This window comes from Bos mutus, chromosome 5 (genome assembly GCF_027580195.1).
Source record: "Bos mutus isolate GX-2022 chromosome 5, NWIPB_WYAK_1.1, whole genome shotgun sequence".
Classification (NCBI taxonomy): Eukaryota; Metazoa; Chordata; class Mammalia; order Artiodactyla; family Bovidae; genus Bos; species Bos mutus.
Window position 1 is genome coordinate 27,544,679 of NC_091621.1, and position 26,437 is coordinate 27,571,115.

Sequence of the window (26,437 nt, forward strand, 5' to 3'; positions counted from 1 at the left end):
AAGTGTTCTAGTTTCATTCTTTTACAAGTGGTTGACCAGATTTCCCAGCACCACTTGTTAAAGAGATTGTCTTTAATCCATTGTATATTCTTGCCTCCTTTGTCAAAGATAAGGTGTCCATATGTGCGTGGATTTATCTCTGGGCTTTCTATTTTGTTCCATTGATCTATATTTCTGTCTTTGTGCCAGTACCATACTGTCTTGATAACTGTGGCTTTGGACATGGAAGCAACCTAGATGTCCATCAGCAGATGAATGGATAAGCAAGCTGTGGTACATATACACAATGGAGTATTACTCAGCCATTAAAAAGAATACATTTGAATCAGTTCTAATGAGGTGGATGAAACTGAAGCCTATTATACAGAGTGAAGTAAGCCAGAAGGAAAAACACCAATACAGTATACTAACGCATATATATGGAATTTAGAAAGATGGTAACGATAACCCTGTATACGAGACAGCAAAAGAGACACTGATGTATAGAACAGTCTTATGGACTCTGTGGGAGAGGGAGAGGGTGGGAAGATTTGGGAGAATGGCATTGAAACATGTGAAATGTCATGTAAGAAACGAGATGCCAGTCCAGGTTCAATGCACGATGCTGGATGCTTGGGGCTGGTGCACTGGGACGACCTAGAGGGATGGTATGGGGAGGGAGGAGGGAGGAGGGTTCAGGATGGGGAACACATGTATACCTGTGGTGGATTCATTTTGATATTTGGCAAAACTAATACAATTATGTAAGGTTTAAAAATAAAATAAAATTAATTAAAAAAAATAAATAAATAAACACTATGACACAGAAAAAAAAAACACAACAAAAAACAACTTTGATCAGACTCCCAGCAATATCAAGCCTTTTTGAGCACAGCCTATTATGCTCAAAAAAGTAACTCCCACCCACCCATAAATCAGATTCAAAGACAAGCCAAGCCACTTTCTCAGAGGCAAACGTTTGCATTTGAGCTCCAGTGACAAGAAGTCCCCTCGCTGGTCAGGACTGTTGAGCAGCGTGTCTGGACAGGAAAGGCAGAGTTGCGCATGTGTCACGCAGGGTGGAGCCTGTTCCTATAAAGCCTGGGTCTGGGGAGGGTTGAGTCGGAACAGGAAGTGCAGCATTTGAGCAGTGGGTGCTGCCACACTATTGCAGATCTGGAAGTGTTGTAACAAGTCAGCAGGTTGTACTCACAGGATTATGCATTTTCTCTGACATTCCCTAAAGTGTGTTTGATAAGGTGTGACACAGATCCTGTGTCAATTTTCTTTACTGTCAAGACTGGAGACTATCTTTCCCTTCCACTGGATCGCCCAGTTGTGTGGGGTCCTGGGAAACAGAAAATCCTGCAGCTCTCATATTCTCAAAAATATGAGAGCTGAGGAGGTATATACTAAAATATATATCGAAAAGTATGTATAAATATATACTAAAATATATTTTATTGTACATAAAATACATATATAAAAGTATATACTAAAATATATATATATAAGTATACATACAAAAACATACTCTGAGGAAGTAAGGTGAGAAATTTTGGGGAACATCTTCAAATGCCTGGTTAGAATGGTTGGGCAGCCAGGAGTCGTAAAAGGCTATTTTGCAAATTATAAGATAAATAACATAAATGAAACAAAATAGAGTTGATCTCTGATAAGCTGGAAAAGAGCAAAATGTTATGATGGCATCTCAGGGTTTGTGGAATGGTGGGGATGACAGAGCCCTAAGCTTGATGGTCTAAACTTACGCATCAAAAATGCTAAGTTTTGGATTAAGAGAAAGTGACAAAAGCATTCAAAAAGCCAGCCAGGAGGAGGCTGGGTCGCCAGTTGGGACCTTCTTAGTTCAAATACATCACTCTTCTGCTGGGTCACCTCGATGCTGAGCAGGAGGTGGGGAAAACCAACCCAGGAGGCGTTCAGGAACTTGGGCAGTCCTGAACGTTCTTCCAGCCCCCAAACAAGAAACGAGCTCCCGTTACCCGCACAGGGCCCTGGGTAAGCAACCCAGCGGCTGATGGTTTGGGATCATGGCTCCTTCAGTCTCTCAGAAGGCCTTACAGGAAGACCCTTCCAGTCTTTGCTGCAATGTCGGCTGCTTCCTCTGCATTTACACAGAGTGCAAGAGACCCGAGGGAAGGTCCTTTGGTGACACGTCAGATACACGTTCAAACCACATACATACCTCATCTCCATGCATATTTGCCACGTACTTGAATTCCGGAATCCCGATCCTGTGTTCCTTTGGAGAGCGTCCCACGACGAGAACCCACAGGTTTCTGCCTTTACGGGGGAGAAAGTACAGAAAAATGAGTAATGATGAATGAACTCTGGCAGAATGAGAATAGTGAACAATGATGCTACTTCTTCCACCTGATGAATGTTTCATGACCATCTCAGTTCATGCAACTAACACCTCTGTGCCTGGAACGCTTTTAATCTACTGCCAGCCAAAATCCTTTCAATCAGCAGAAATATTTAACTTCTTATTCTAGAATGTGACTTTTAAAAATTGAAGGCTTAGTAGGTTACATAGATCTTATTCTTCCAAAATGTTTAGTAGACTTAGTAGGTTACATAGATTTGATTTTTCCAAAATTGTTTTTCCAAAAAGCGTGCTCTGAGGTCCTGGTGCCTTATAGAAGTGATCTTGCTAATTCACACAATAACACGGAAATAATAATTGATAGTTGACTGGGAGGGAGCCATAACTCTCAGTGCAAGGAATGTGAAAAAATCAACAGCAAGAAAACATGAAACTCAGAAGGGAGACTGTTTTTACAGCAAATCCTGAGTCTTGTTGTATTCAAATGATCATGTAACAAAGCCTCTCAGCAGTGAGTGTCCTTGATGAGCACCAAGTCCTGTCGAGTAAGCTGGGAACCACAAACAATGCTGACAATGCCTCAAGGAAAACTTCTAAGTCCTAACTCTGCCAGATGGTGAGATTTGGACAGAGACTAAACGTCATTGAAGATTTGCTCTGGGCAGATGTTACCACTGCATCTTTGGTTCATATTAACTCAGGCAATCCCTTGTCCTGAGCCAGTGAGATAGATTTTTAACCAGACTTTACAAAATGAAAACACTGACCTTCAAAAAATATTAAATAAACTGCTTATGATCACACAGCTAGTAAGAGGCTGTGATTTGAGCCCCAGAACCAAGACCTGAATTCTGGCCTATATGACTCAATTCTAGAGCTCTTAATACTAATGAAAACAGCCTGTCACTCAAGAAGCTTGGTGTCCTAATCAGCAAAATGAAGAGGTTTCTTTCGATTCTAAAATCACATTCTTTTTTTTTTTTTAATACACTTTAAAACTAGAGATTGGGGAAATGTATATTTGATATCTAGCACCTAGATACAAAGTTCACATATCTGTAATAGCTAAACCTTCTGTGGAATTCAAGAAGCCAGGAAAGGAATTTAACAGCAGTCTGTGGGCTAATGTGGAGCCCGTTTCTGCAGAATTTCTAGTGTAGTTCCTTTAATCTGGGGATCCCATAGGTGGGGGAATACTCTCTTACCATAAAGAACTCAGGGAGAAGCAGATACTGGACTTGTTTTTTCCACCATTAATTCTTAATTTATTATAACAATTGTAGGACGGTTCATCTTGACAGGGTAATGCTTTAAATTTAGTAATTGCAGAAATTGTCAAAAAACATCCCCAAAGGGCAGCTTATCTGACTGATGCCACTTGTTCAGTGCAGACTACTCAGGTCATTCATTCACATCCATTTATTTAGTACTATTATGTTCATGCATTTACTCCTACAGATAGTTATGCTCTCTACACCCAGTGAGTCTCTGATCTAGAGAAGAACAGCATGCAAGAACATCATTACACTGGACTGTGACATATATGATCACAGAGTGTGTATAAGGTACTGGTGTGACTGTAGAATAAAGGAAGAAACTTTTTCAAGGAGTGGGATCACATAAAACTTTACAGACATAGGGTTTTAGAGCTGACTTCTGACCAGGGTTCTGAACAGTCACTCCAAGTTAGCCATGTGGACAAGTATCAGTACAATCCATTTGGTGGTCTCCCACCAGAACCACTTTATTAACCAGAATCTTTGATTCCCCCATATTACCAATTCTCAGATCACCTAGGGCTTCAAATTTAGCATGTTACCATTTTTCATGTGAAGCAAATAAGAGCTTTTTTCTATTAAACTTGGCTCTTTAGGTTTCCTTCTGGGGGATTCTTTTCTGTAGCTATTAATGCTTTCAAGGCTAGAATAACCACAGATTTGTATAGAATATGGTCTGGTCTCTGCAAGAAGATCCAACCAGTCCATTCTAAAGGAGATCAGCCCTTGGATTTCTTTGGAAGGAATGATGCTAAAGCTGAAACTCCAATACTTTGGCCACTTCATGCGAAGAGTTGACTCATTGGAAAAGACTCTGATGCTGGGAGGGATTGGGGGCAGGAGGAGAAGGGGAGACAGAGGATGAGATGGCTGGATGGCATCACTGACTCGATGGACGTGAGTTTGAGTGAACTCCGGGAGTTGGTGATGGACAGGGAGGCCTGGCATGCTGCAATTCATGGGGTCACAAAGAGTCGGACACGACTGAGCGACTGAACTGATGGTCTGGTCCCCTCACAAGCAAGGAAAAAAATTCAGTATCATCTTGACGTTGTTGTTTACAGCTGCTAAGTCGTGTCCGACTCTTTTGCTACCCCATAGATTATACCCCATCGGGCTCCTCTGTCCATGGGATTTCCCAGGCAAGAATACTGGAGTGGGTTGCCATTTCCTTCTCTAAGGAATCTTTCCAACCCAGGGATCAAGCTCATGTCTCCTGCATTGGCAGGTGGGTTCTTTACCATTGAACCACCAGGGAAGCCCATCACCTCGACACAATGTTTCTCAATTGTTTTCTAACTCTGCATTTGCAAAGCTGACCTGTAATATAAAGGATAGTGTAAGACAAGAAAAACCTGACTTGACATAGGTATTCAATATTATTTGAGGGCTTCCCTGGTGGTCCAGAGGTTAAGAATCCGCCTTGCAATGCAGAGAACACCGGTTTGGTCCCTGGTTTGGGAAGATTCCACGTGCTGCAGAGCAACCAAGCACGTAGCGCCACAACTACTAAGCCTGCACCCTAAAACCCGTGTGCCAAAAATTACTGAAGGCCACTTGCCCTAGAGCTGCTGCTCCGCAACAAGGGAAGCCGGGGCAACGAGAAGCCCACACACCGCGACGGGAGAAAACCACATGCAGTGACAAGGACCCAGCGCAGCCTAAAAAAATGTGTGTGTGTGTGTGTACTTTGGTTCAAGGAAGTTGGGAAATCAAACCAATAAAATCTAAATGAAGAAATATTGGTAGTAACTCAATCTCAATTTCAGCATGAATGGCTCCTAAGTGAACAGCAAAATGAGAAACTTACCTTGAATAACCCTCCATGGCACCAAGCCTGAGGATGAAAACAACCCATAAACCTGAAGATATTCACCCAATGCTTTTGGAAAGCTAAGCCTCTTGAAAGTTTTTAACCCGCCTCTCTAATAAACACGGGTTATCTCTGGCTTAGACTAGAGTAAATGCACAAAGGACAGACTATTGACTTTTCACAGCCTGATTGCCAAGGTGAGGCTAATTTAAACAAGATGTTTTTTTTTTCTATCAAGGTTGGACAGGCTGCCTTTATCCCTCCAAGTTCCTGCTTTGAACTTTGAGCACCTACTTTGAACTTTGAACTCGAGCACCAGGTGTGCTCAAGAGCTCTGAAATGCTCAGCCACTTTCTCTCCACTACAAAGTAAAATTGTCAGTATCTGTGTCCAGGAACCTTCTCCGGGCTTGACTCCAAGCCCAGGGATGTGACATGGTGCCCAACTGGGCACCTAACTGGGTTTGCTTGTAGGACCAGAAAAGTGTTACCATTCAAAAGGCTTCACAAAGATTCGCAAGGCAAGGAAACAGAACACTCTAGGCATTCAGGAGAAAGTAGGAGGAGAAGCTTGAAAAACGAAGTACAGTGTCAACAGGGAGAAACTGAAGGAGTGTTATTCCCCTACCAGAATCACTGGATCCTTGGAAAAGCGCCAATCCCTGAGCCCCATCTCCCAAATCACACTCCAGGGGGAGGGTCCCCAACCTGCACTTAACAGGCTCCTTTGGTGATTCTGAGGCCCATTAAAGTTTGAAAGCTGCTCAGATTGAGGCAGTGAATGTCCAGATAGATTTGGGCGGTAAAATCATCTCATTTTACATACAATCATGAACATATTTCTATATGAACAAATATACTTTGACTACACCTTTTAAAATGGCTGTTTGACATACATCAACATGAATCCGCCACGGGTATACACATGTTCCCCATCCTGAACCCTGCTCCCACCTCCCTCCCCGTACCATCCCTCTGGGTCATCCCAGTACACCAGCCCCAAGCATCCTGTATCCTGCATCAAACCTGGACTGGCGATTTGTTTCTTATATGATATTAAACATGTTTCAGTGCCATTCTCCCAAATCATCCCACCCTCTCCCTCTCCCACAGTGTCCAAAATAAATAAATTTAAATTAAAAAAATAATAAAATGGCTGTTTGATATTGTATTACACAAATGTAGTATCATTCATTCAACAATGCTCCATGGTTAGGTGTCCAAATATAAGTAATTTATGTAAATTACAGCATGTCCACTTAAATTATGTACAGAATTTTTAATGTAAAATATTTTACCATGGCAAAGAAATCAGAGTACAAAATTATATAATTACAACCATGTAAAATAGACTATTCACTAACAAAATACCATGGAACAAAACAGCTCCAAAGCATATAAAGCCTTAAATGAAATAATTGATGAGTCCCTATAAGAACTGAAAATAGCACACTGTCAGTAAAAATGGGCTAAGTGATAGGGTTATAAAACCAAGACTTTGTTTTCACTTTTCCATCTTTCTAGTTTTTAAAAATAAAACACTAAATCTTATTGTTTATTAAGTTCATATACTGTATGCTGAGCTTTATAATACCTGATCTTTACACTTTATAATACTTGATCTTTACAACACCTCTGTGTGGTGGGTGATACCCACAATTCATTGATATAAGTGGTAGAACCAGGAGTCAAACCCAGGTCTGTCCAATTCCAGTATCTGTGTTCTTCTGATGACTCCAGGCTCTTCCTGCAAGTAATAGGTAGGTCAGGGCCAATCCCACTCTGGGCGCATAGTTCCCCAGCAGCTCTTTCAGCATCACACTGCCATAATTTGTCCCTGGAACAAGTTCCAGCATGCCACCCGTCTATGACCACTGAGCCATAGCAATACACCTGAACTTACGGCTGCCCTACAGGGACGGTCCATACCAGGTGTTGATATAACAATCCCTAAGTAAAACTGTCAGTATCTGTGTCCAGGAACCCTCTCCGGCCTTGACTCCAAGCCCAGGGATGTGACATGGTGCCCAACGGGGCACCTAACTGGGTTTGCTTGTAGGACCAGAAAAGTGTTACCATTCAAAAAGCTTCACAAAGATCCGCAAGGCAAGGAAACAGAACACTCTAAGCAGTGGAGAGAAAGTGGCTGAGCATTTCAGAGCTCTTGAGCACACCTGGTGCTCAAGAGAGCACCCAGAGAGAAGTGGAATCCAGAGAGAAGTGGAATCCCTGTGTGGGTGGCCTGGTCCCAGGAGCAGACCTGCAGTGATGACAAGGCTGGTGATGCGCAAGGTCCAACCCATGAGGCGCCAGCCTCCAGGGTGATAGATCAGTTGTTTCCCAGACTAGAATATTTCTCTTTGTGTCCTTAAAATTACCCTTTGACCTAAGTCAAAGCTCAGGGGACCTTGCTTGATGCCTGAGTTTGTGTCTTCATACATAAGTGGGACCAACAGCTCTACTGGCAAGAGTGATGTGAAGCTGGCGAGTTCCTCCTGTCTTCCCTAAAAAAGAAGCCAACACTCCAACACCAAACCTTCAATCTCACTTATGCTCATTCCCATTACTACACACACAAAGCCAGCCCGGCCTCAAATAATGTCCCAGAGGACCTGAAAAATAGCACATAACTTTGGTCGGGTTAAACATGTAGTCTCCGTGACCTCGGGCCTGGAAGTGGAAGAGGAAGTTCCTGCTAAGTGGCTTACGACAAACAACACAAACAACTGCAAACAAAACAGGGACAACGTCTCCAGCATGGCTGTGTTTGCACGGTAGCATGCCTCACAGTTCAGAGCATTTGATATATATTCACTTGGCCCTGATGACCATAAGCAGTAGGTAAAAGATTATCCTTTCACACAGGTGGAGGCGCTATCCTAGGGAAGCTCACAAGGCCATGGTTCTCACGTGTGGTCCCAAGACCAGTATCATCACATCCTCTGGGAACTTGTTAGAAATGCAGGTTCTCAGACTCCACCCCTAAGTACAGACTCCACCCCTAAGTACAGAGACCGTGGGGGTGAGGACCTGCAGTCTGTGTCTTAATGAGCTCCCCAGGGCATCCTCATGCTCGCTAAAGTCTGAGAACCACAGACACAGAGATCAGACTTGTGGACACAGTGGGGGACAGAGAGGGTAGGACGTAATAGAGAAAGTAGCATTGACGTATTTACGCTATCAGGTGTAAAACAGCTAGTGGGAAGCTGCTATATGACACAGGGAGCCCGGCCTGGCAGTCCATAACAACCTAGAGGGGTGGGATGGAGAGGGGAGGGAGGAGATAAACGTATAATTATGGCTGATTGGTATTGTGTTGGTTTCTGCCCTACAACAACGTTGTAAAGCAATTATCCTTCAATTAAGAATATACATAAAGTTTGAGAGCCATAGTAACCAAGGACGGAGCTGGAAGGCCTATTCAGAGCCTGCTCTGTTCTTAACCACTATGCTGCACTGTTCCAGTCACCTAAGGGACAGAAAAGATCAAAGAAACGTGAACCTGTGCCCATAAATTGCCAGGTGCCATTTCTGGTGTTGAGATTTTCCTTTATCCCCTCTGGAGAACTGGAAATGGGAGGAGGGCTTTCAAGGACCCTATGAGGATGGTCTGAGAAGTTAAAGCTATCATCTCCTTGCTTTAGTGTGCAAATTTCAGACTGGTCTGCAAACTAGTGTACACCAGCTTGTCCCCAGACTGTTCTCTATTCAAGGATTACTGGTAAGCCTCAGTGGCTCTGCCCCAAAGCTCTGGAATCTTGAGACAGATCTACTTCAGAGGTTTGTCTGCTAAGCTGACTAGGCTGAAAAAGTAGGGTAGGTGGAGTAGCAAGAGGAGGAAGGACATGGACAAAACTCAACTGCTCTACTCAGATCTTTTCTGGGACAAAAAAAAAATTCACACACACACTCTTCCAACATGGCAAACGGCCCAGCAGTCACTGGGGCTTCTGCATTGAGTTGAGAAGTCTGGCCAGCCCATGTGAATGCCCCGTCTGTCTGATTCTGTACATGCAAAGCTGTGAACCCATCCTTGGTAAGATGCAATGATTCCAATCCCCAGTCAGCCACATGACCTCCTGGAGCTTTAATGCCATTTACTGTGTAGTGGGCTCAGAATTCCTGATATTGCTCCTGAACAGAGGAACTTGTCAAGAAGGGGTTCAGTGGCGCAGAAAGAAATTGGGCGACCTAGAGGTCCTTCTGCTACTGTGACAAGAGCAAGTGCCCTGCTCCGCCTGGAAGCAGCCATGGGACTGGGCTGCCTCTTGCCTCTGGCAGTTCTATATTCTAGCTAGGACCCCGAGTTTTGGTCCCTTTTCCCCCATGACATCAAAGTACAATCCAAGCTCCTCAGCACGGCAAGTGGCCTCTCATGGACTTGCTGCCTCTAGCCTTCTACCACAATTCCTTACACTGGGCTCCAGGCAGTCTTAATTTAATCATGTGTGATTCTAATGGGAGCTACCATCAGCCTTGATGCCTATAAATATACGCTCTTGCTCCCGCATGGATAGTCCTCTATCTACCTGATCAAAGTGGCCGGCTTCCTCTTGCCTTTCCAAGGCTCAACCGAAAGCCCCCTCCCATGCATCACCTTTCTTACCCTTCTTCCTTGATCCTATATTTTACCCGCCTGAGTTGCACTCTCTTTTGAATGCCTCCCACATGCTTCTGCAACCCCTCTCCTAACACTAAAACCACAGGTTTTCCTGCAGGCATGGGACTGTGCACCTCTGTGCTTGTGGTAGCTAGTGTCATGCCTGGCACAGATGTAGTAGGTGGCCAATAAATGCTTGCTAAATGAATGGATGGCTGGAAAAATGATCAAATAAGTTCAGTTGGAGCCAGGGTCCAGGACCGAAGAAAAGGCTTACAGCTAGTCTACAAAGAACTATCTGGGGTGGGCTCTGAAAAAGCTCCAAATTTCTAGATCAATCCCAGGGTTTTTAGACCTTCTTGGGGATATTTCCATATAAGAGACTGCTGAGGTCCAAACAAAATATCTGGCTTCCGATTAGATTCTTCTGTCATCATGGGGACATGGGATTCCATTTGCTTACTTATTTGTCCCCATGGCACTAATGCTGTGAAACCACACCTGAGAAATGGAAATGTTAGTTTCATGTTACTGCTTCCTGAACAAGTCAGTAGGGAAGTTTGGGGGTTTCAATTTCTAAATCAGAAATTCTTCTGATTGCTTGGGGACATTATCTTTTTCAATTGAGAAGAGAAAAGGAAAAACCTGAAGATGTACTGAATTGGAAGACATTTTCCTTTCTTCCTTTTTTTTGATTCAAGACTAGTCACGATTCCCAGAGAAGCTGAGTGTTTGTCTCATTAATCACCAACCATCAACCCAAACAAGAAGATGGCAGGAAATTCCTCTGCCTTCCTCCTCTTTCAACTCTACCTTCTCTATTCCTCCCACTCGATTCCCAGGTCAGAAGCTGATAAATCTGTTGCACTTCCTCTAAAAATTTTTAATTTTTAAGCTATAAGAGATTTTTTTTTTTTAATTAAGTTTTAAAAGCTAGCCATAATTCTCATGTCCCAGCCGCCCTAATTTTTTTTATGTTCCCTTCTAGTCTTTTTTCATAGAGAGACAGGAAACTTGTTTTAAATCCCCAAAGTGAAAATCTCTAGAGGCCTCATACTATAAAAAGCTGCGAACTTCCGCTTTTGGTGCCTTAGGGGAGAGGTCAAACAAAATCAAATCTTCGTTTTGAAGAATGGCTCAGTTTTAACAGCCAAATTAAATATCATCTTAAAGTACAAACAAGTACTTGAGATTTTTTAAAAACGCTATTTTAAAAGGTCAATCATTATAGCTGGCTCTATGTTTATTGTCCGTTGGTGGGTTCTCTTTTAAGGTTTTCCAGGGGCATTCTGGTTCCTTGTTAGTGTTTTGGTTCTTTCTTCCCAGTTGGTGGCTTTACTTCTTATCCATTCCTGGGGGTGTCACACAGCTGTGTTTTACAATGAGGTCAATTCAGATCCATTTGAGCCCTTCCTCCATGCTCCCTCCCTCAAACCCCAGTTCGTTGGAGGCCTGCTTATCCTAATTGCCTATTTATTGCTACCATAAGAACTCATCCTTCAGTGGCAAGGAATAATGGCAATTTCTTTACTAGTTTTCTCATAAGCTGCTTAGAAGAACAAAGGCCTTGTCTCTCAGTCATCCTACTTGTTGCATTTGTACCTAAAAGGCTTTCATTTCAAAGTAAAGGAAGCCAGGGTTCAGACAGAAATATGCTGATCTTCTAACAATGGGAGAAGCCCCGGAGTTGCCAAAATAGGCTCCTTTAAGGTCTAAACTTGACCTAAAATTAGGACTATCGGTGCTTTTGTGGGATGAACAAAATCCCACAAATTCTCACTGGTTTTACCATTCTGAGATTTAAGTTTCACAGTTGGGTCAATAATTTAGTTAAGTACATCTAAACCAGAATTTCATATATGAAATTCTGTACAACATATACCTCCAAATAGCATCTGAGAGCTCTTGACAGATATGCAATGTCCCTCTTGTGGCACCTTATGTAACAATGCCTTGTGCAGGTTTTAGAATCAAATTGCCAGGGTTTAAACCCCCCAGCTTTGACACTTACTACCCATATGGTATTGGGTAAATTGCTTAATCTTGTTGAGTGGATTTAGTTTTTATGTTATAGGATTGATGGTACCTATACCACATGGGATTTCTATCTCATTTAATCCTCACAAACTTTATAAACAGTGGCAGAAACACGATGAGCACATGTTTGTTTGAAGGCCCTGAGTTGAACTGATGGATGTTACTACCGGCCCTATGGACTTCCCTGGTGGTTCAGTCGGTAAAGAATCCACCTGCAATGCAGAAGACTTGGGTTTGATCCCTGAGTCAGGAACATCTCCTGGAGAAGGAAAGGGCAACCTACTCCAGTATTCTTGCCTGGAGGATCCCATGGGTAGCCTTGTGGGCTACAGTCCATGGGGTTGTAAAGAATCAGACACAGCTTAGTGACTACACCACCACCACCACTACAAGCCCTAGGAGATGATGCAGCGTCAGAGCAATGAAAGAAAAATTTCAACTGTAAACAGTGTCCCTAACATATGGACAGACCCATCATGCCCCCAGAATGTGTCTTTCAGAAAATGTGCAGATCAGTTCAGGTAGACCAAAATCAGCTACAGTTTTTAAAAAAACTGAAGTGTGGATTCACAGAATGAACAGGCTGTCTTCAGAAAACATGTCCTTCAAAATCAATGGGGACAGCATGAAAACTGTCACGAATGTTCATACCACCAGACATCAGGGGAATTTACTCAAGCCCAAGAACTGAACCTCATTCAGAACTCCCAGAGCAAAATGCCTGAGGCTGGTGCTGAGCCTGGAAGCAGCACTGCCATAAGGAAAGTGAGGAAGCAGGTTGCCTTGGCCAGCTGTGCTGAACCGTAAATGCATCTTTCACAACGTGTTCTTACGTGGTCTGTTGCCAAAGTGATTGAAGCCATCACTCAGATTTTAATAGTCTCCAGGAGATGGAGGCTGGAAATCATGTTAAGATTCCCAGTCTGGTCCCGCCGTGGAGAGACGCCAACTCATCACTGTAGGCGGGCAACCCCAGTGCTTGTCGATAAAGAACTGGTTCGTTACGGAATCAGTCAGTGACAAAAAACTGGTCCAACGGGAGATGGTCAATGTCAACAAAAGGCAGGGGGACTGGCCCAGATTACAAGACTAGAGATACAACACGATAGGCAGTGTGTTTCCAATTTTTGATTGGATTCTAAGGGAAAAAAATGTTATAAGAGGCATTCTTGGAGCCATTGGAGAACTTTGAAAACAGACTATATTGTTCATTGAGTAATTATTTTCTTAACTCAATAATGGCGTGCTGTGGTTAAGAAGTCATATTTAGATGGTGTATGCTTAGATGTTTGTAAGTAAGCACGCTATTTACCATTTCTAAGAGTTCACTGAAACCCATAGATAGAGCTCATGAGAGAGAGAAAGCAAATGTAGCAAAATATTAACAGCTGGTACATATATAAATGAAAACTGAATATTTAATATTTCTGCAGTCTTTCTATAGGTTTGAAACATTTCAAAATAAAAGCTGGAGGGGACAGGATTTGTAGAAGATAATGGTAAAAAAAAAAAAAAAAAAAAAATCATAGCCTGATTCACTGGTTTCCGTAGTTTGCAAAGTGAGATGCAGGCTCAGAAGAGGTCAGAGTTATTCACCTGAAAGGTGAAGTCATGGTTGGGGGTAGGTGGGGGATGGAGGCCCCAAGGTGAGAAATTCACAGGTTGCCTCTTTCTGAAGAAAACACAAAACTATACTAGAAAGGGGGTTAAGAAGTTACTATGTAAACTATCCAAAACCGAGGCACAATAGCTTTTTTTTTTTTTAATTTATTTGGCTGCACTGGGTCTTAGCTGTAGCATGCAAACTCTTAGTTGTGACTTGTGGCATATAGTTCCCTGACTGGGGGTCAAACTTGGACCCCCTGCATTGTGAGCTCAGAGTCTTAGCCTCTGGACTATGAGGGAAGAGCCCAAAATAGCTTATTAAATCTCCATATATATTGAGAAAGAAAAATCATCTCGATGAAAATATGAATGTGAACTAAAGGATGTTTTTAAATTTCTATTACAACCAGAAAAAAATTAAAGAAGTATTTTTAAATCACATAATTTATGTGATCACTGAGTTTTCTGGTCACCAAGTCATTAACTTAGCAAAGGTCAAGTGATTAACATAGAATAAGAAGCTTGGATGGTGGGGAGCATTAATCGTGAGTTTCATGTCTTCCTCAGGATTGGGCTTTGGATCAGGGGAAAAAAAGATGTAGATGGCTGAATTTTTCTCTCTGCCTGAATTTGGTCACCACTCCTGTTCGGACTTTGGGTAGAACAGAGCAGTAAGACTGCTACAAGTGAGGAAGCGGAGGGGAGGCAGGGACAGGCTCTGGCTGCTGAGAAGGCAAGGATGAGAAAGAGCCTGTGGACGTGAACTTGGAAAGTTTCTGGCTTTCAAGGGTCCTTTCATTTATCCTTTGACAAAATCACAGCATAAATTTGTTGTCAACAAACTTAAGAAGCTACATGATAATCACTCAACCTCTTTCAAGAGTGGTGAGTATGAGATTTATTTTTTTCCTATCTTTTGGCCATGCTGCATGGTACGTGGGATCTTAGTTCCCCAACCAAGGACTGAACCTATGCTCCCTGCATGGGCAGCATGGAGTCTTAACCACTAGACAACCAGGCAAGTCCCTGTTTCTGTTTATTTTTGATATAGCCAAGAAGAATGTGAGCATATTTAACATTATAGTTCTACATCATTTAAGCCATGAACTGGTGCTAATTAACTTCTGTAACAAAGCAGCATGTTAAATTCATTGCAAAGTCAGTACAAATATAAATATTTACTTCAAAACAAAACCACAAGAATCACTGCTTTGGCATTCACATCTTTGCAACACCCAAGCTTCAGAAATTATCAATGGATTTCTCAAGCTTACAAGAGTCAGCAATGACACTTTCAGCAGACCCATGGACAACTGTCACTCACTGAGGGGCATTAGAAGGTGAGCTGCTCTAGTAGGAATTTCTATTGATTTGGGGCTTTTCTAGTATTGCACTGAGAATTTGATTATTAGGATTACAGAGGGAGTAGCATATTTAAATGATGTCATAATCAAGGTATCTGAGGAAGAATTCAAAGATTTCAGGAAACCATATCTGCTTAAAATCCTGATATTTTACATAATTTCCAAAGTGTTTCACATACTTTCACATGTCATCTTATCACTTAATCCTTAGCAAAAACCCCATGAGATATGTAAGGCAAGCAGTACCCTCATTTTACAGTTGAAAGAATAGGCCCTGACAGCTTGGAGTCAAACTGGCTTTTTGTTTTACTCTAAGATTAATGTTTGTTCCACACCGCTCCTTCAACATAAAGTAGAACTTCCTCTCTTACCACTTTAGATGCAATAGTTGTTTCTCTTTCTTGGGACAAAGAACTTGAGGCATCTAACTCCTGAATCCTGAGGCATTTGACTCCCAAAATAAACCTACAGCTTCATCTCCCACATCACTCTCCCCTCCCAACAAAAGCAATTCTCAGTAAGTCACTTCTCCAATAATGGCATTAGACTCATTAATTAAGAAGCTTTGGGAATGTAATGTGCTTTTGTGTCTAGAAGAGGTTTTGAGACCCTTCTTACCCTTCAGGTCAATGTTATCTGCAAAGTAGACCTATGTCCAGATGGACAAAGAAATGATCATTTACTTTGGAAGTTGCTCAGGAAGCAACAGTTAGAACTGGACACAGAACAACAGACTGGTTCCAAATAGGAAAAGGAGTACATCAAGGTTGTATATTGTCACCCTGTTTATTTAACTTATATGCAGAGTACATCATGAGAAACGCTGGGCTGGAAGAAGCACAAGCTGGAATCAAGATTGCCAGGAGAAATATCAATAACCTCAAATATGCAGATGACACCACCCTTATGGCAGAAAGTGAAGAGGAACTCAAAAGCCTCTTGATGAAAGTGAAAGAGGAGAGTGAAAAAGTTGTTTTAAAGCTCAACATTCAGAAAACTAAGATCATGGCATCTGGTCCCATCACTTCATGGGAAATAGATGGGGAAACAGTGGAAACAGTGTCAAGACTTTATTTTTTTGGTCTCCAAAATCACTGCAGATGGTGATTGCAGCCATGAAATTAAAAGATGCTTACTCCTTGGAAGGAAAGTTATGACCAACCTAGATAGTATATTGAAAAGCAGAGACATTACTTTGCAAACAAAGGTCAGTCTAGTCAAGGCTATGGTTTTTCCAGTGGTCATGTATGGATGTGAGAGTTGGACTGTGAAGAAAGCTGAGCGCCAAAGAATTGATGCTTTTGAACTGTGGTGCTGGAGAAGACTCTTGAGAGTCCCTTGGACTGCAAGGAGATCCAACCACTCCATTCTGAAGGAGATCAGCCCTGGGATTTCTTTGGAAGGAATGATGCTAAAGCTGAAACTCCAATACTTTGGCCACCTCATGCGAAGACTTGACTCATTGGAAAAGACTCTGATGCTGGGAAGGATTGGGGGCAGGAGGAAAAGGGGACGACAGAGGATGAGATGGCTGGATGGCATCACTGACTTGATGGACGTGAGTCTGAGTGAACTCCGGGAGTTGGTGATGGACAGGGAGGCCTGGCATGCTGTGATTCATGGGGTTGCAGAGTCAGACATGACTGAGTGACTGGACTGAACTGAACTGAAGCTTCCCAACAGTTTTTCTGGCTGTGCATGTACAACTGACTGATCAAAAATCTTAAGCTGAAGATCATAGCTTTAACAATGCCACCTTGTACCTATAGCTGCAGCTTTGGCTCAATATGTCCAAGGAAACAATACCGTATGTTCAAGCCCTGAGCTGTCTGCCGGAGCAGATCCAAGATTACATGGATCGCTGCCACTGAACACTTCAAGGTCAGAAAATCTCCCAGAGCCAACTTTTCTGCTTCAGACTGTATAATTATCTTGCATCTCAGGTCAGCTTCTACCTTAAAATGTGGGTTGAGCAATGCCCATTTCTAAAGAAGCAAGAGGAAATGCAGCTGTTAATCAGCCACCAAATGTTACTCACCCACTAAAGGACATCTTATCTTGATTTTTGTTAGTTTATATGTATTTAATGAACAATTATGCCTTTCTAATTTCACAATGATATGAGGTGGCTTGCTCACATAGCACGTGGCTCACTGGCAAACTATTCTCAAGAGAGAGTGGGCCAGATGCCATGTCCAAAAGCTATGATCAAGCACGGAAGTGTATGATGCACGTCCGGTCTCTTGAAAGGCACCCTCTTTTTCAGGGCTGTGACACAAGAATCTCAGTGAAAAGTCCCAATAGTTGCAAGAAGCCATTCCAGAAACCCCTTTTTTGACTATATTAGCCACTTTCCTACAATGGGTCGGTGTAGCCCTGGTGCATCTCACATTTCCTAGGACAGGGCCGGCTCCACACTTATCATCTGCTGCACATGGTGGCTGGCCTTCATCCCCTCTGACAGCGTGCCTGTGTTTACTTCAGTTGAGTTTAACACATTTGGAGACAGGGCCCTTATTCAAGCTGTCACCTAATTCACTTCAGTACTCTCAAATAATTGGGCTGTACAGATGAGGCAGATTCTTCAAGGATGGGCAACAAGATTTGCCAGGGTTTCTTACTGCTCAACAAGCCAGCAAGCTGGGCCACAGAGTTACTAATAGGGCAACACCTTGAGATGTGCCCAACCATCCTTCAGAATCAGGTGCACTCTTGAAGGCCAGTGACTTCGTGCTCTTCAAACTGCCCTCCCCACTTAACCCACATGTAAGTGGGCATGAAATGGTATGAGAGAGGCCCACCAGGGAAGCTGGGCAGAACAGTTTTAACCATGGCATGTGCATTTGGATAGAAGGGGAAGAAGAGGCAGTGGAGGATGTGAATGGTGATGGTTGTGTACAAAGGACTTCTATCTAATGGAGATAAACTTGAGTAGAAAAGAGCCAGGCTTGGAGTTTACTCTCTTTCCATTAACATGCGGGAGGAATTTAAGACACCTCTCATTCCAGCATGAAAATGATTCAGAGAAACCTTGTTGTGGGCATGTTATACAGTGTTTCTGCATTTTTGTGACTCTAAAGTCATTAAGATACATCTCTATCTATGCTATATCCTATAGTGTGAGTTCAATCATTCTCAAAAAATTTTTTTTTGCCAATGCCTTGTGGCATGTAAGATTTTAGTTCCCCAACCAGGGATCAAACCTGTGCCCCTGCAGTGGAAGTACAGAGTGTTAACTACTGGATCACCAGGGAGGTCCCATGAATAATAATTCTGCTCATCTTGCATAGTCTTGCTGCTGGCCAGGGTTAAGTAGGTCGGTAGCATCACTGTGTTTCTTATGAGCAGGTCTCCGGGTTTCCTGCAGCAGTGTTATCTGGGGTATTTGTTAAAACTGCAAGCTTGTGGGCCCCATCCAGATTGGGAACCTCTAGATATGAGTTCAGGAGTTTGCATTTTTCCTAATTCCTCAGCTGACTATAATATACATCATTAAAAAAAAAAAAAACAAAAAAACAACCTTTTCAGTAAAATACAGTACACATACAGGAAACTATACATTTTACAGCTCACTGTGGATTTTATAAACTGAACACACAGATGTCCAGCCAGCATGTAGAAGCATGCTTGTGCCTGCTCCCAGGCACCATCCATTTCCAACTGCGGATTTACTCATAGTGTTGTATGTAAATGTAACTCCTTCTCAGGGCTGTGTAGTATCTCGTCCTATGATGCAAACCATATTGAGAACCATTTCCTTCAGAATGCAGCACACCAGCCCTGCGTGGATGTGCCACAGAGCACTTATGTGTACCTGGAGCCAGACCACATAGGTCCAGACTGGGATTCTGTGACTTCCTATGTGATGCCGGGCTCCTCCTCAGCTCTGGAGCCTGTTTTCTCATGTGTAAAATAAGGCTTATTTCTGTATCTCATGGGGTTGTTATGAGGGGTAAGTGAGCTAATATTTGAAAAGCACTTAAACAGAGCCTCGCACATACCAATCAACATACATGTTTGATAAATGGATTAGTATTTTTAAACTCAGTGTAACACAGACACTAAAGGCTCAAATGGATCTAACGCCAAAGGAAGAAGGGTACCAAAGTGGCTTTGCGTGGCTTAGCCCAGACTAGATCACACTCCACCCCTCCCCCCCTTTAAAGAATCATCTACCTGAATTTTGTTCATTTGTTACCTTATTTCTGCCACTTTTGCTTTCTTATATCTAAAAGAGTGTTAATCAATATACCACTTTTACTAACGACTGGTAGTCAGAACTAATGGGAATGAAGTGAATCATTCATGTAGTGTTGGATTATTTTTAAATAGGAGACTATCCCAAACTCATTTTTGTCCCAGATGATGAATTGATAAATTCTATTATATTACTACTAGAAACACCAAAGAATCCCATCTCTGATTCACTCCGGCTTGTTTTCTTATTCTTGTATTCTGAAGTTGACATAGTGTTTATTTGAGATGACTCATGTATTTCCTGAGTCGCTGTAGCTCCCAGGACACAAGGTCAGCCAGAGCTCTTCTTTCTGTCCATATCTAGGTTCATTATGACCCAAATCCACTCCACAGGCCACAGCCCTCTTTTCCCATCACTTTACGTTTCCTCCTCCGGAGTCCACTTATAAGTGTGTTTTCAAAATCATCATTACTCTTTCTGCTTACAAAAAGCATGCATACTTTTTAAAAAATTGAACATTTAAAAATATATACTGTAGGATGTGAAATCCATCCACACACCACTTCATTCACCAAAATAGATTCCAGATGGATTCAGGTGCTAAATGTAAAAACTAAAACTACAAAGTACTAGAAAAAGTATAGAATACATTTATGACCTTGGGGGTAAAGAAGGCCTTTTAAAATGAGACATAAAATAAAAAAGCATAAAGAAAAAGATTGATGAATATGACTTCGTAAAAATTTAAAACTTCTATAAGGCAAAAGATGTTGAAAATAACATTTAAAGACAAGCCACAGAATGGGTGAAAATATTTGCCACACATGTAACAAAGACTATCCTAAATACCTAAGAAGGCCTACACATAAGTAGAAAAATAGGCATTAGGCATGAGAAAATAAAAATGGCCAATAAACTTTGAATGTAAATTCCACAGGAGCAGAAATTTGTTCACTGCTGTCTCCAGCATCTGGAGCAGTACCCTGATGTTTATTTAATGTGAAGTAAAATGTGAAAACATGCTCCTTTTAAGTTTCAATCATGAAAACACAATTTTAAAGGAGACATATTTTGCCCATTGGATTGGAAAAAATTTCATTGTTGGTTAGGAGGTGGGGAAATGTACACACTTGTGTGGTGCTGGAAGTGTAAACATACATTCTTGTTGTTTAGTCATTAAGTCATGTCCAGCTCTTTTTGCAACCCTGTGACTGTAGTCCACCAGGTTCCTCTGTCCATGGGATTTTCCAGGCAAGACTACTGGACTAGGTTGCCATTTTCTTCTCCAGGGGATCTCACCCGCAACTTCTGCATTGGCAGGCAGATTCTTTACCACTGAGCCACCAGGGAAGCCCAGTAGACATCCTACTGAAGGGCATCTGCATCTACCAAGTACAAGAATGCACATACCTTTTGATGTAGCAATGCCAACCCTCAGGAAATTATTGAGCTCATGTGCTCGTTCAAAGGGTATCAATCACAGAACTGTTTGAGATAACTGAAAGTTGTTAAGTGACCTAAATACTCATCAACATGGAAGTAACTGAATAGGCTATGGTAAAATCAAACCACGAATAGTATGGAGTAGTTTAAAACAATGAGGTATTACTACAGGTACCAATCCATGCCTGCCCCACGCCCCCATACACATAAGTGAAAAAGGCAAGCTGCATAACAATATTAACAAAGCAATACCCATAAAACAAAACTGTAGACATGTGCATATGATGCTGTCTACATAAATGCATAGAAAAAAGTTTGGATATGACATCTTTTCCTTCATATATATTCTGGAATCTTCCCATGTCAAAAGAAAAAAATATAACTCATTCTTTTATAAAAGTTGTGGAATGTTTCATTGACTGGGTACAGCATAACCTAATCAATTCCCTGTTGATGAATATATAGTTATTTTTGAATAGCTTTATCAAGTATAATTCGCATACTACACAATTCACCCACTTAAAGTATATAATTCAATGGTTTTGGAATATATTATTAATTTTTAAAAACTGTGATAAAACATAAAATTTGCCATTTTAACCATTTCAAGTATACAGTTCAATGGCATTAATTAAATGACTGTATCTTTTTTTATTATAAATAAATGCTATAAATATACATCCTCATACATTCTTTGTGCACATGTGATCCTCTGCAGGATAGGCAGTATATTAAAAAGTAGACACATCACTTTGCAATAAAGGTCTGTATAGTCAAAACTATGGTTTTTCCCAGTAGCCATGTATGGATGTGAGAGTTGGATCATAAAGAAAGCTGAGTGACAAAGAAGTGATGCTTTTGAACTATGGTGCTGGAGAAGACCCTTGAGAGTCCCTTGGACTACAAAGAGATCAAACCAGTCAATCCTAAAGGATATCAATCCTGAATATTGACTGGAATGACTGATGCTAAAGCTGAAGCTCCAATACTTTGGCCACTTGATGTGAAGAACTGACTCATTAGAAAAAACTCTGATGCTGGGAAAGATTGAAGGCAGGAGGAGAAAGGGACGATGGAGATGAGACGGTTGGATGGCATCACTGACTCGATGGACATGAGTCTGAGCAAGCTCTGGGAGACAGTGAAGGACAGGGAAGCCTGGCGTGCTGCAGTCTATGGGGTTGCAAAGAGTCGGACATGACTGAGCGACCAAACAACAACAGGATAGAAAGCTCTCATCTGCTGAATATCAGTGATAAAGAGAAATACGGGTGAGTCTTTTCAGAAGATTACTACATCATTGTTAAATATGATTCTAAACCTCTAAAAAGGTATCAGTCCAGTCACTCAGTCGTGTCCGACTCTTTGCAACCCCATGAATCACAGCATGTCAGGCCTCCCTGTCCATCACCAACTCCTGGAGTTCACCCAAAGTCATGTCCATCGAGTCAGTGATGCCATCCAGTCACCTCATCCTCTGTCGTCCCCTTCTCCTCCTGCCCCCAATCCCTCCCAGCATCAGAGTCTTTTCCAATGAGTCAATTCTTCCCATGAAGTGGCCAAAGTACTGGAGTTTCAGCTTCAGCATCAGTCCTTCCAATGAACACCCAGGAAAGATCTCCTTTAGGATGGAGTGGTTGGATCTCCTTGCAGTACAAGGGACTCTCAAGAGTCTTCTCCAGCACCACAGTTTAAAAGCATCAATTCTTCGGCACTCAGCTTTCTTCACAGTCCAGCTCTCACATCCATACATGACCACTGGAAAAGCCATAGCCTTGACTAGATGGATCTTTGTTGGCAAAGTAATGTCTCTGCTTTTCAATATGCTATCTAGGTTGGTCATTACTTTCCTTCCAAGAAGTAAGCGTCTTTTAATTTCATGGCTGCAGTCACCATCTGCAGTGATTTTGGAGAACAAAAAAGTTAAGTCTGACACTGTTTCCACTGTTTCCCCATCTATCTGCCATGAAGTGATGGGGCCAGATGCCATGATCTTCGTTTTCTGAATGTTGAGCTTTAAGCCAACTTTTTCACTCTCCTCTTTCACTTTCATCAAGAGGCTTTTTAGTTCCTCTTCATTTTCTGCCATAAGGGTGGTGTCATCTGCATATCTGAGGTTATTGATATTTCTCCCAGCGATCTTGACTCCAGCTTGTGCTTTTTCCAGTCCAGCGTTTCTCATGATGTACTCTGTATATAAGTTAAATAAGCAGGGTGACAATATACAGCCTTGACGTACTCCTTTTCCTATTTGGAACCAGTCTGTTATTCCATGTCCAGCTCTAACTGTTGCTTCCTGACCTGCATATAGGTTTCTCAAGAGGCAGGTCAGGTGGTCTGGTATTCCCATCTCTTTCAGAATTTTCCACAGTTTATTGTGGTCCACACAGTCAAAGGCTTTGGCATAGTCAATAAAGCAGAAATAGATGTTTTTCTGGAACTCTCTTGCTTTTTCAATGATCCAGCGAATGTTGGCAATTCCTCTGCCTGGTTCCTCTGCCTTTTCTAAAACCAGCTTGAACATCTGGAAGTTCATGGTTCACATACTGCTGAAGCCTGGCTTGCAGGTAAGGACTCTATCTCTTTAAAGATAAGGATCTTTGCCGACAAAGGTCTGTCTAGTCAAAGCTATGGTTTTTCCAGTGGTCATGTACAGATGTGAGAGTTGGACCATAAAGAAAACTGAGTGTTGAAGAATTGATGCTTTTGAACTGTGGTGCTGCAGAAGACTCTTGAGAGTCCCTTGAACTGCAAGGGAATCAAACCAGTCAATCCTAAAGGAAATCAGTCCTGAATAATTATTGGAAGGAGTGATGCTGAAGCGGAAACTCCAATACTTTGGCCATCTGATGTAAAGAACTAAATCATTGGAAAAGACCCTAATGCTGGGAAAGATTGAAGGCAGGAGGAGGGTTCGACAGAGGATGAGATGGTTGGATGGCATCACCGACTTGATGGACATGAGTTTGAACAAGCTTCAGGGTTGGTATGGACAGGGAAGCCTGGTGTGCTACAGCCCACGGGGCTGCAAAGAGTTGGACATGATTGAGTAACTGAACCGAACTGAGAGAGATAAGGGATTTTCCAAAGCAAATGCAGAAGTGAAAAAACAAAAAAAACTCTGCATCTTCCTGAGTTCATTCAAGTTGTCAAGTATATAAATACAAGCCAGTTAAAGCAAAGGATGCTCTGTCCCCCAGTATCTGAGCATGCATATGCTAGACAATGGAGTCAGTTATCTGCTATCTGACAGCTTATCCTGAAATTTTTGGTCAAACGTACCACAAGCACTGGACCCTGCACTGGACACAGCCTTATCTGGTTTCCTAATCTGAACTTCACACTCTGATTAGAGGGTGACCTCTGGACATTCACTTAATCCTTTGGTTTTGTGTCTCTCTTCTGTAAAATGGAGGGTCTAGCCTGGACGCCAGCACTTGTACGGCCCAGGTCACAAGGTTGTGCTGGCAGGAATGAGGTCAGCCTAAACCCATAGGTGTGCCAGAGCCAACCTCCAGAGACTGAAAGCTCAGGTCTGAATGTGCCAGTGACTTGTTTTGGGGCCCTGAGCAAGTTACTAAACTGCTGGCAAGTCAGTCTTGAAAGCTGTCAATTGGTATTTACCTTACAGAGTGTTGTGACAATTTAATGAGATAAAGCACAAATACTGCCTCCTTGTGCCTGACATCAAAGATGCCTTCAATAAAGGGTAGCTTTGAGTGTTTTAAACACCAAAACATGTGTCAGTGCCATGGTTCCAAGTTGCTAAATACCCCAACTTATATAACAGAGTATGTTTCTGTACCATTTATAATGTGGCAATCACATTCAGTCAATCCTAAAGGAAATCAATTCTGAATATTCAATGGAAGGACTGATGCTGAAGCTCTAATACTTTGGCCACTTGATGCGAAGAGCTGACTCACTGGAAAAGACTCCAATGCCTGCAAAGACTAAAGGAAAAAGGAGAACAGGGAGACAGAGGATGAGATGATTAGAGAGCATCACCAACTCAATGGACATAAATTTGAACAAACTCCAGGAGACAGTGGAGGGCAGAGGAGCCTGGTGTGCTGCAGTCCATGGAATTGCAGAGAATCAGATATGACTTAGTAACTGAACAACAACAAAATCACATTCTGAGCACTTAACATCTATTAACTTATTTAATCCTCTCAACACCCTATGAGGCAAATATTATTACTTACATTTTACAAAAAAAAGAAACAGGCACAGAAGGTAAGAAACTCATTCTAGATCACAATTAGTGAATAGCATAACCAGGATTTGAATTCAGACAATCTCTTCTATAGGGTCTATATTCTTAACCACTACCTAAACTGTTCTTGTTATTTACAAGTATCTGTATTTATTGGTATGGATATAAATACAGTATCTCACCCGATTCTGATAGCTCTCCAGTTTCAATATCTGATAGCAACAACCCTTTCTTACCAAGATCTTACTAAGATTACTTTGATAGAACACTCACTTTTCACTCTACCACCTAATTTTAAAATCTTTTTTTTTTTAAAGTATATGTGCTGCTGAAGCGAGCATTAAAACATCTTTTTAAATGACTGCCAAATGAGAACGTTTTTAAAGGCAGCTATAAAAAGACTGCATATTAAGAGAGGACATTATTAAAGTTCTCATTGGTCACTCATGGCCTCTAAGATCACACTGATTCCTATGTGTATAGGATGTTTTGAAAATCAAATGCTTAGCCATTACTTTCTCATATTGGGAAAGTATTCTGTTTTATTAGCTTACTTTATTTCCCTAGAGTTTCCACCTCAAAATTGAACAGTTTTTTCATGGGGTCTCAGAGTTGGACACGATTTAGCGACTGAACGAGAGAGGCTACACCTGCCCGGAATGATGTGGGCATGCGGAGGCTCAAGAGTGAGATCTTTTGCCTACTTCAACATACAGGTGATCAGCCAAAAAGTTGATAGAATATATTTAATATATGGTATATAAAATACTGTATTTTCTAAGAATCTTGTTTTTATCCATTTCAGAAGGTCCTGAAAAGCCCCTTTGTAAAGCATCACATATATGTATGTCCACACACACACACACATATATATGTCCAACTAGAAGAGAATGTTCCAAATGGCAGGAATTAATAATCCTTGGCACTCGCCAGAGTCTGGCATGTTTGCCTTGCTTACGGCACTTTCTCAGACTATCCTTGCAAAGGTTCCATAGTCAATGCAGTAGCTTTCATGTTACCTGTCCCTGGGTTACAGAACCTTTATTCCAATAGATTCTTATGTAAAAATCTAGTGTAAGAAGTTAAGCTGAGCTGCTCTGGTTGAAGGAGCCAACCTGTTGTCTGTCTTTCTACCCACTAAAGTAGGCCAAGTCACCTTGACAGAAGTTTCCCGGTTCTAGAGACCATTTGAAAACCGCAGGAACTGGAACGTGGATTCTAGGTTTGAGTTCCGAGCTCTGCTGCCTGCCAGCTCAACTGCCTTATGCAACTTCTCTCCAAGCCCCAGCTTCCCATCTGTAAAACAGGGGCACGTGCACGCTAAGTGTGTCAGTCATGGTGGACTCGGTGCGACCCCATGGACTGCAGCCCACCAGCCTCCTCTGTCCATGGAATTCTCCAGGCAAGAATATGGGAGTGGGTTGCCATGCCCTCCTCTGGAGGATCTTCCCAATCTAGGGATCAATCCCACGTCTCTAATGTCTCCTGCATCAGCAGACAGGTTCTTTACCACTAGCACCACCTGGGAAGCCCCTAAAACAGGGATAACACTACTT

General features: G+C 42.0%; 1 protein-coding gene across 2 annotated transcripts in view; it reads right to left on the reverse strand.

Moving 5' to 3' along the window:
• The window catches only part of CPM (carboxypeptidase M), an 82,102-nt gene that overhangs the window by 37,062 nt on the left and 18,603 nt on the right, over positions 1-26,437 (reverse strand). For both annotated transcript variants that reach the window (XM_070370564.1, XM_005909032.2), the window contains exon 3: positions 2,186-2,283. In XM_070370564.1, the coding sequence (XP_070226665.1) occupies positions 2,186-2,283 (98 nt within the window). The remainder of the gene's footprint in view (positions 1-2,185; positions 2,284-26,437) is intronic.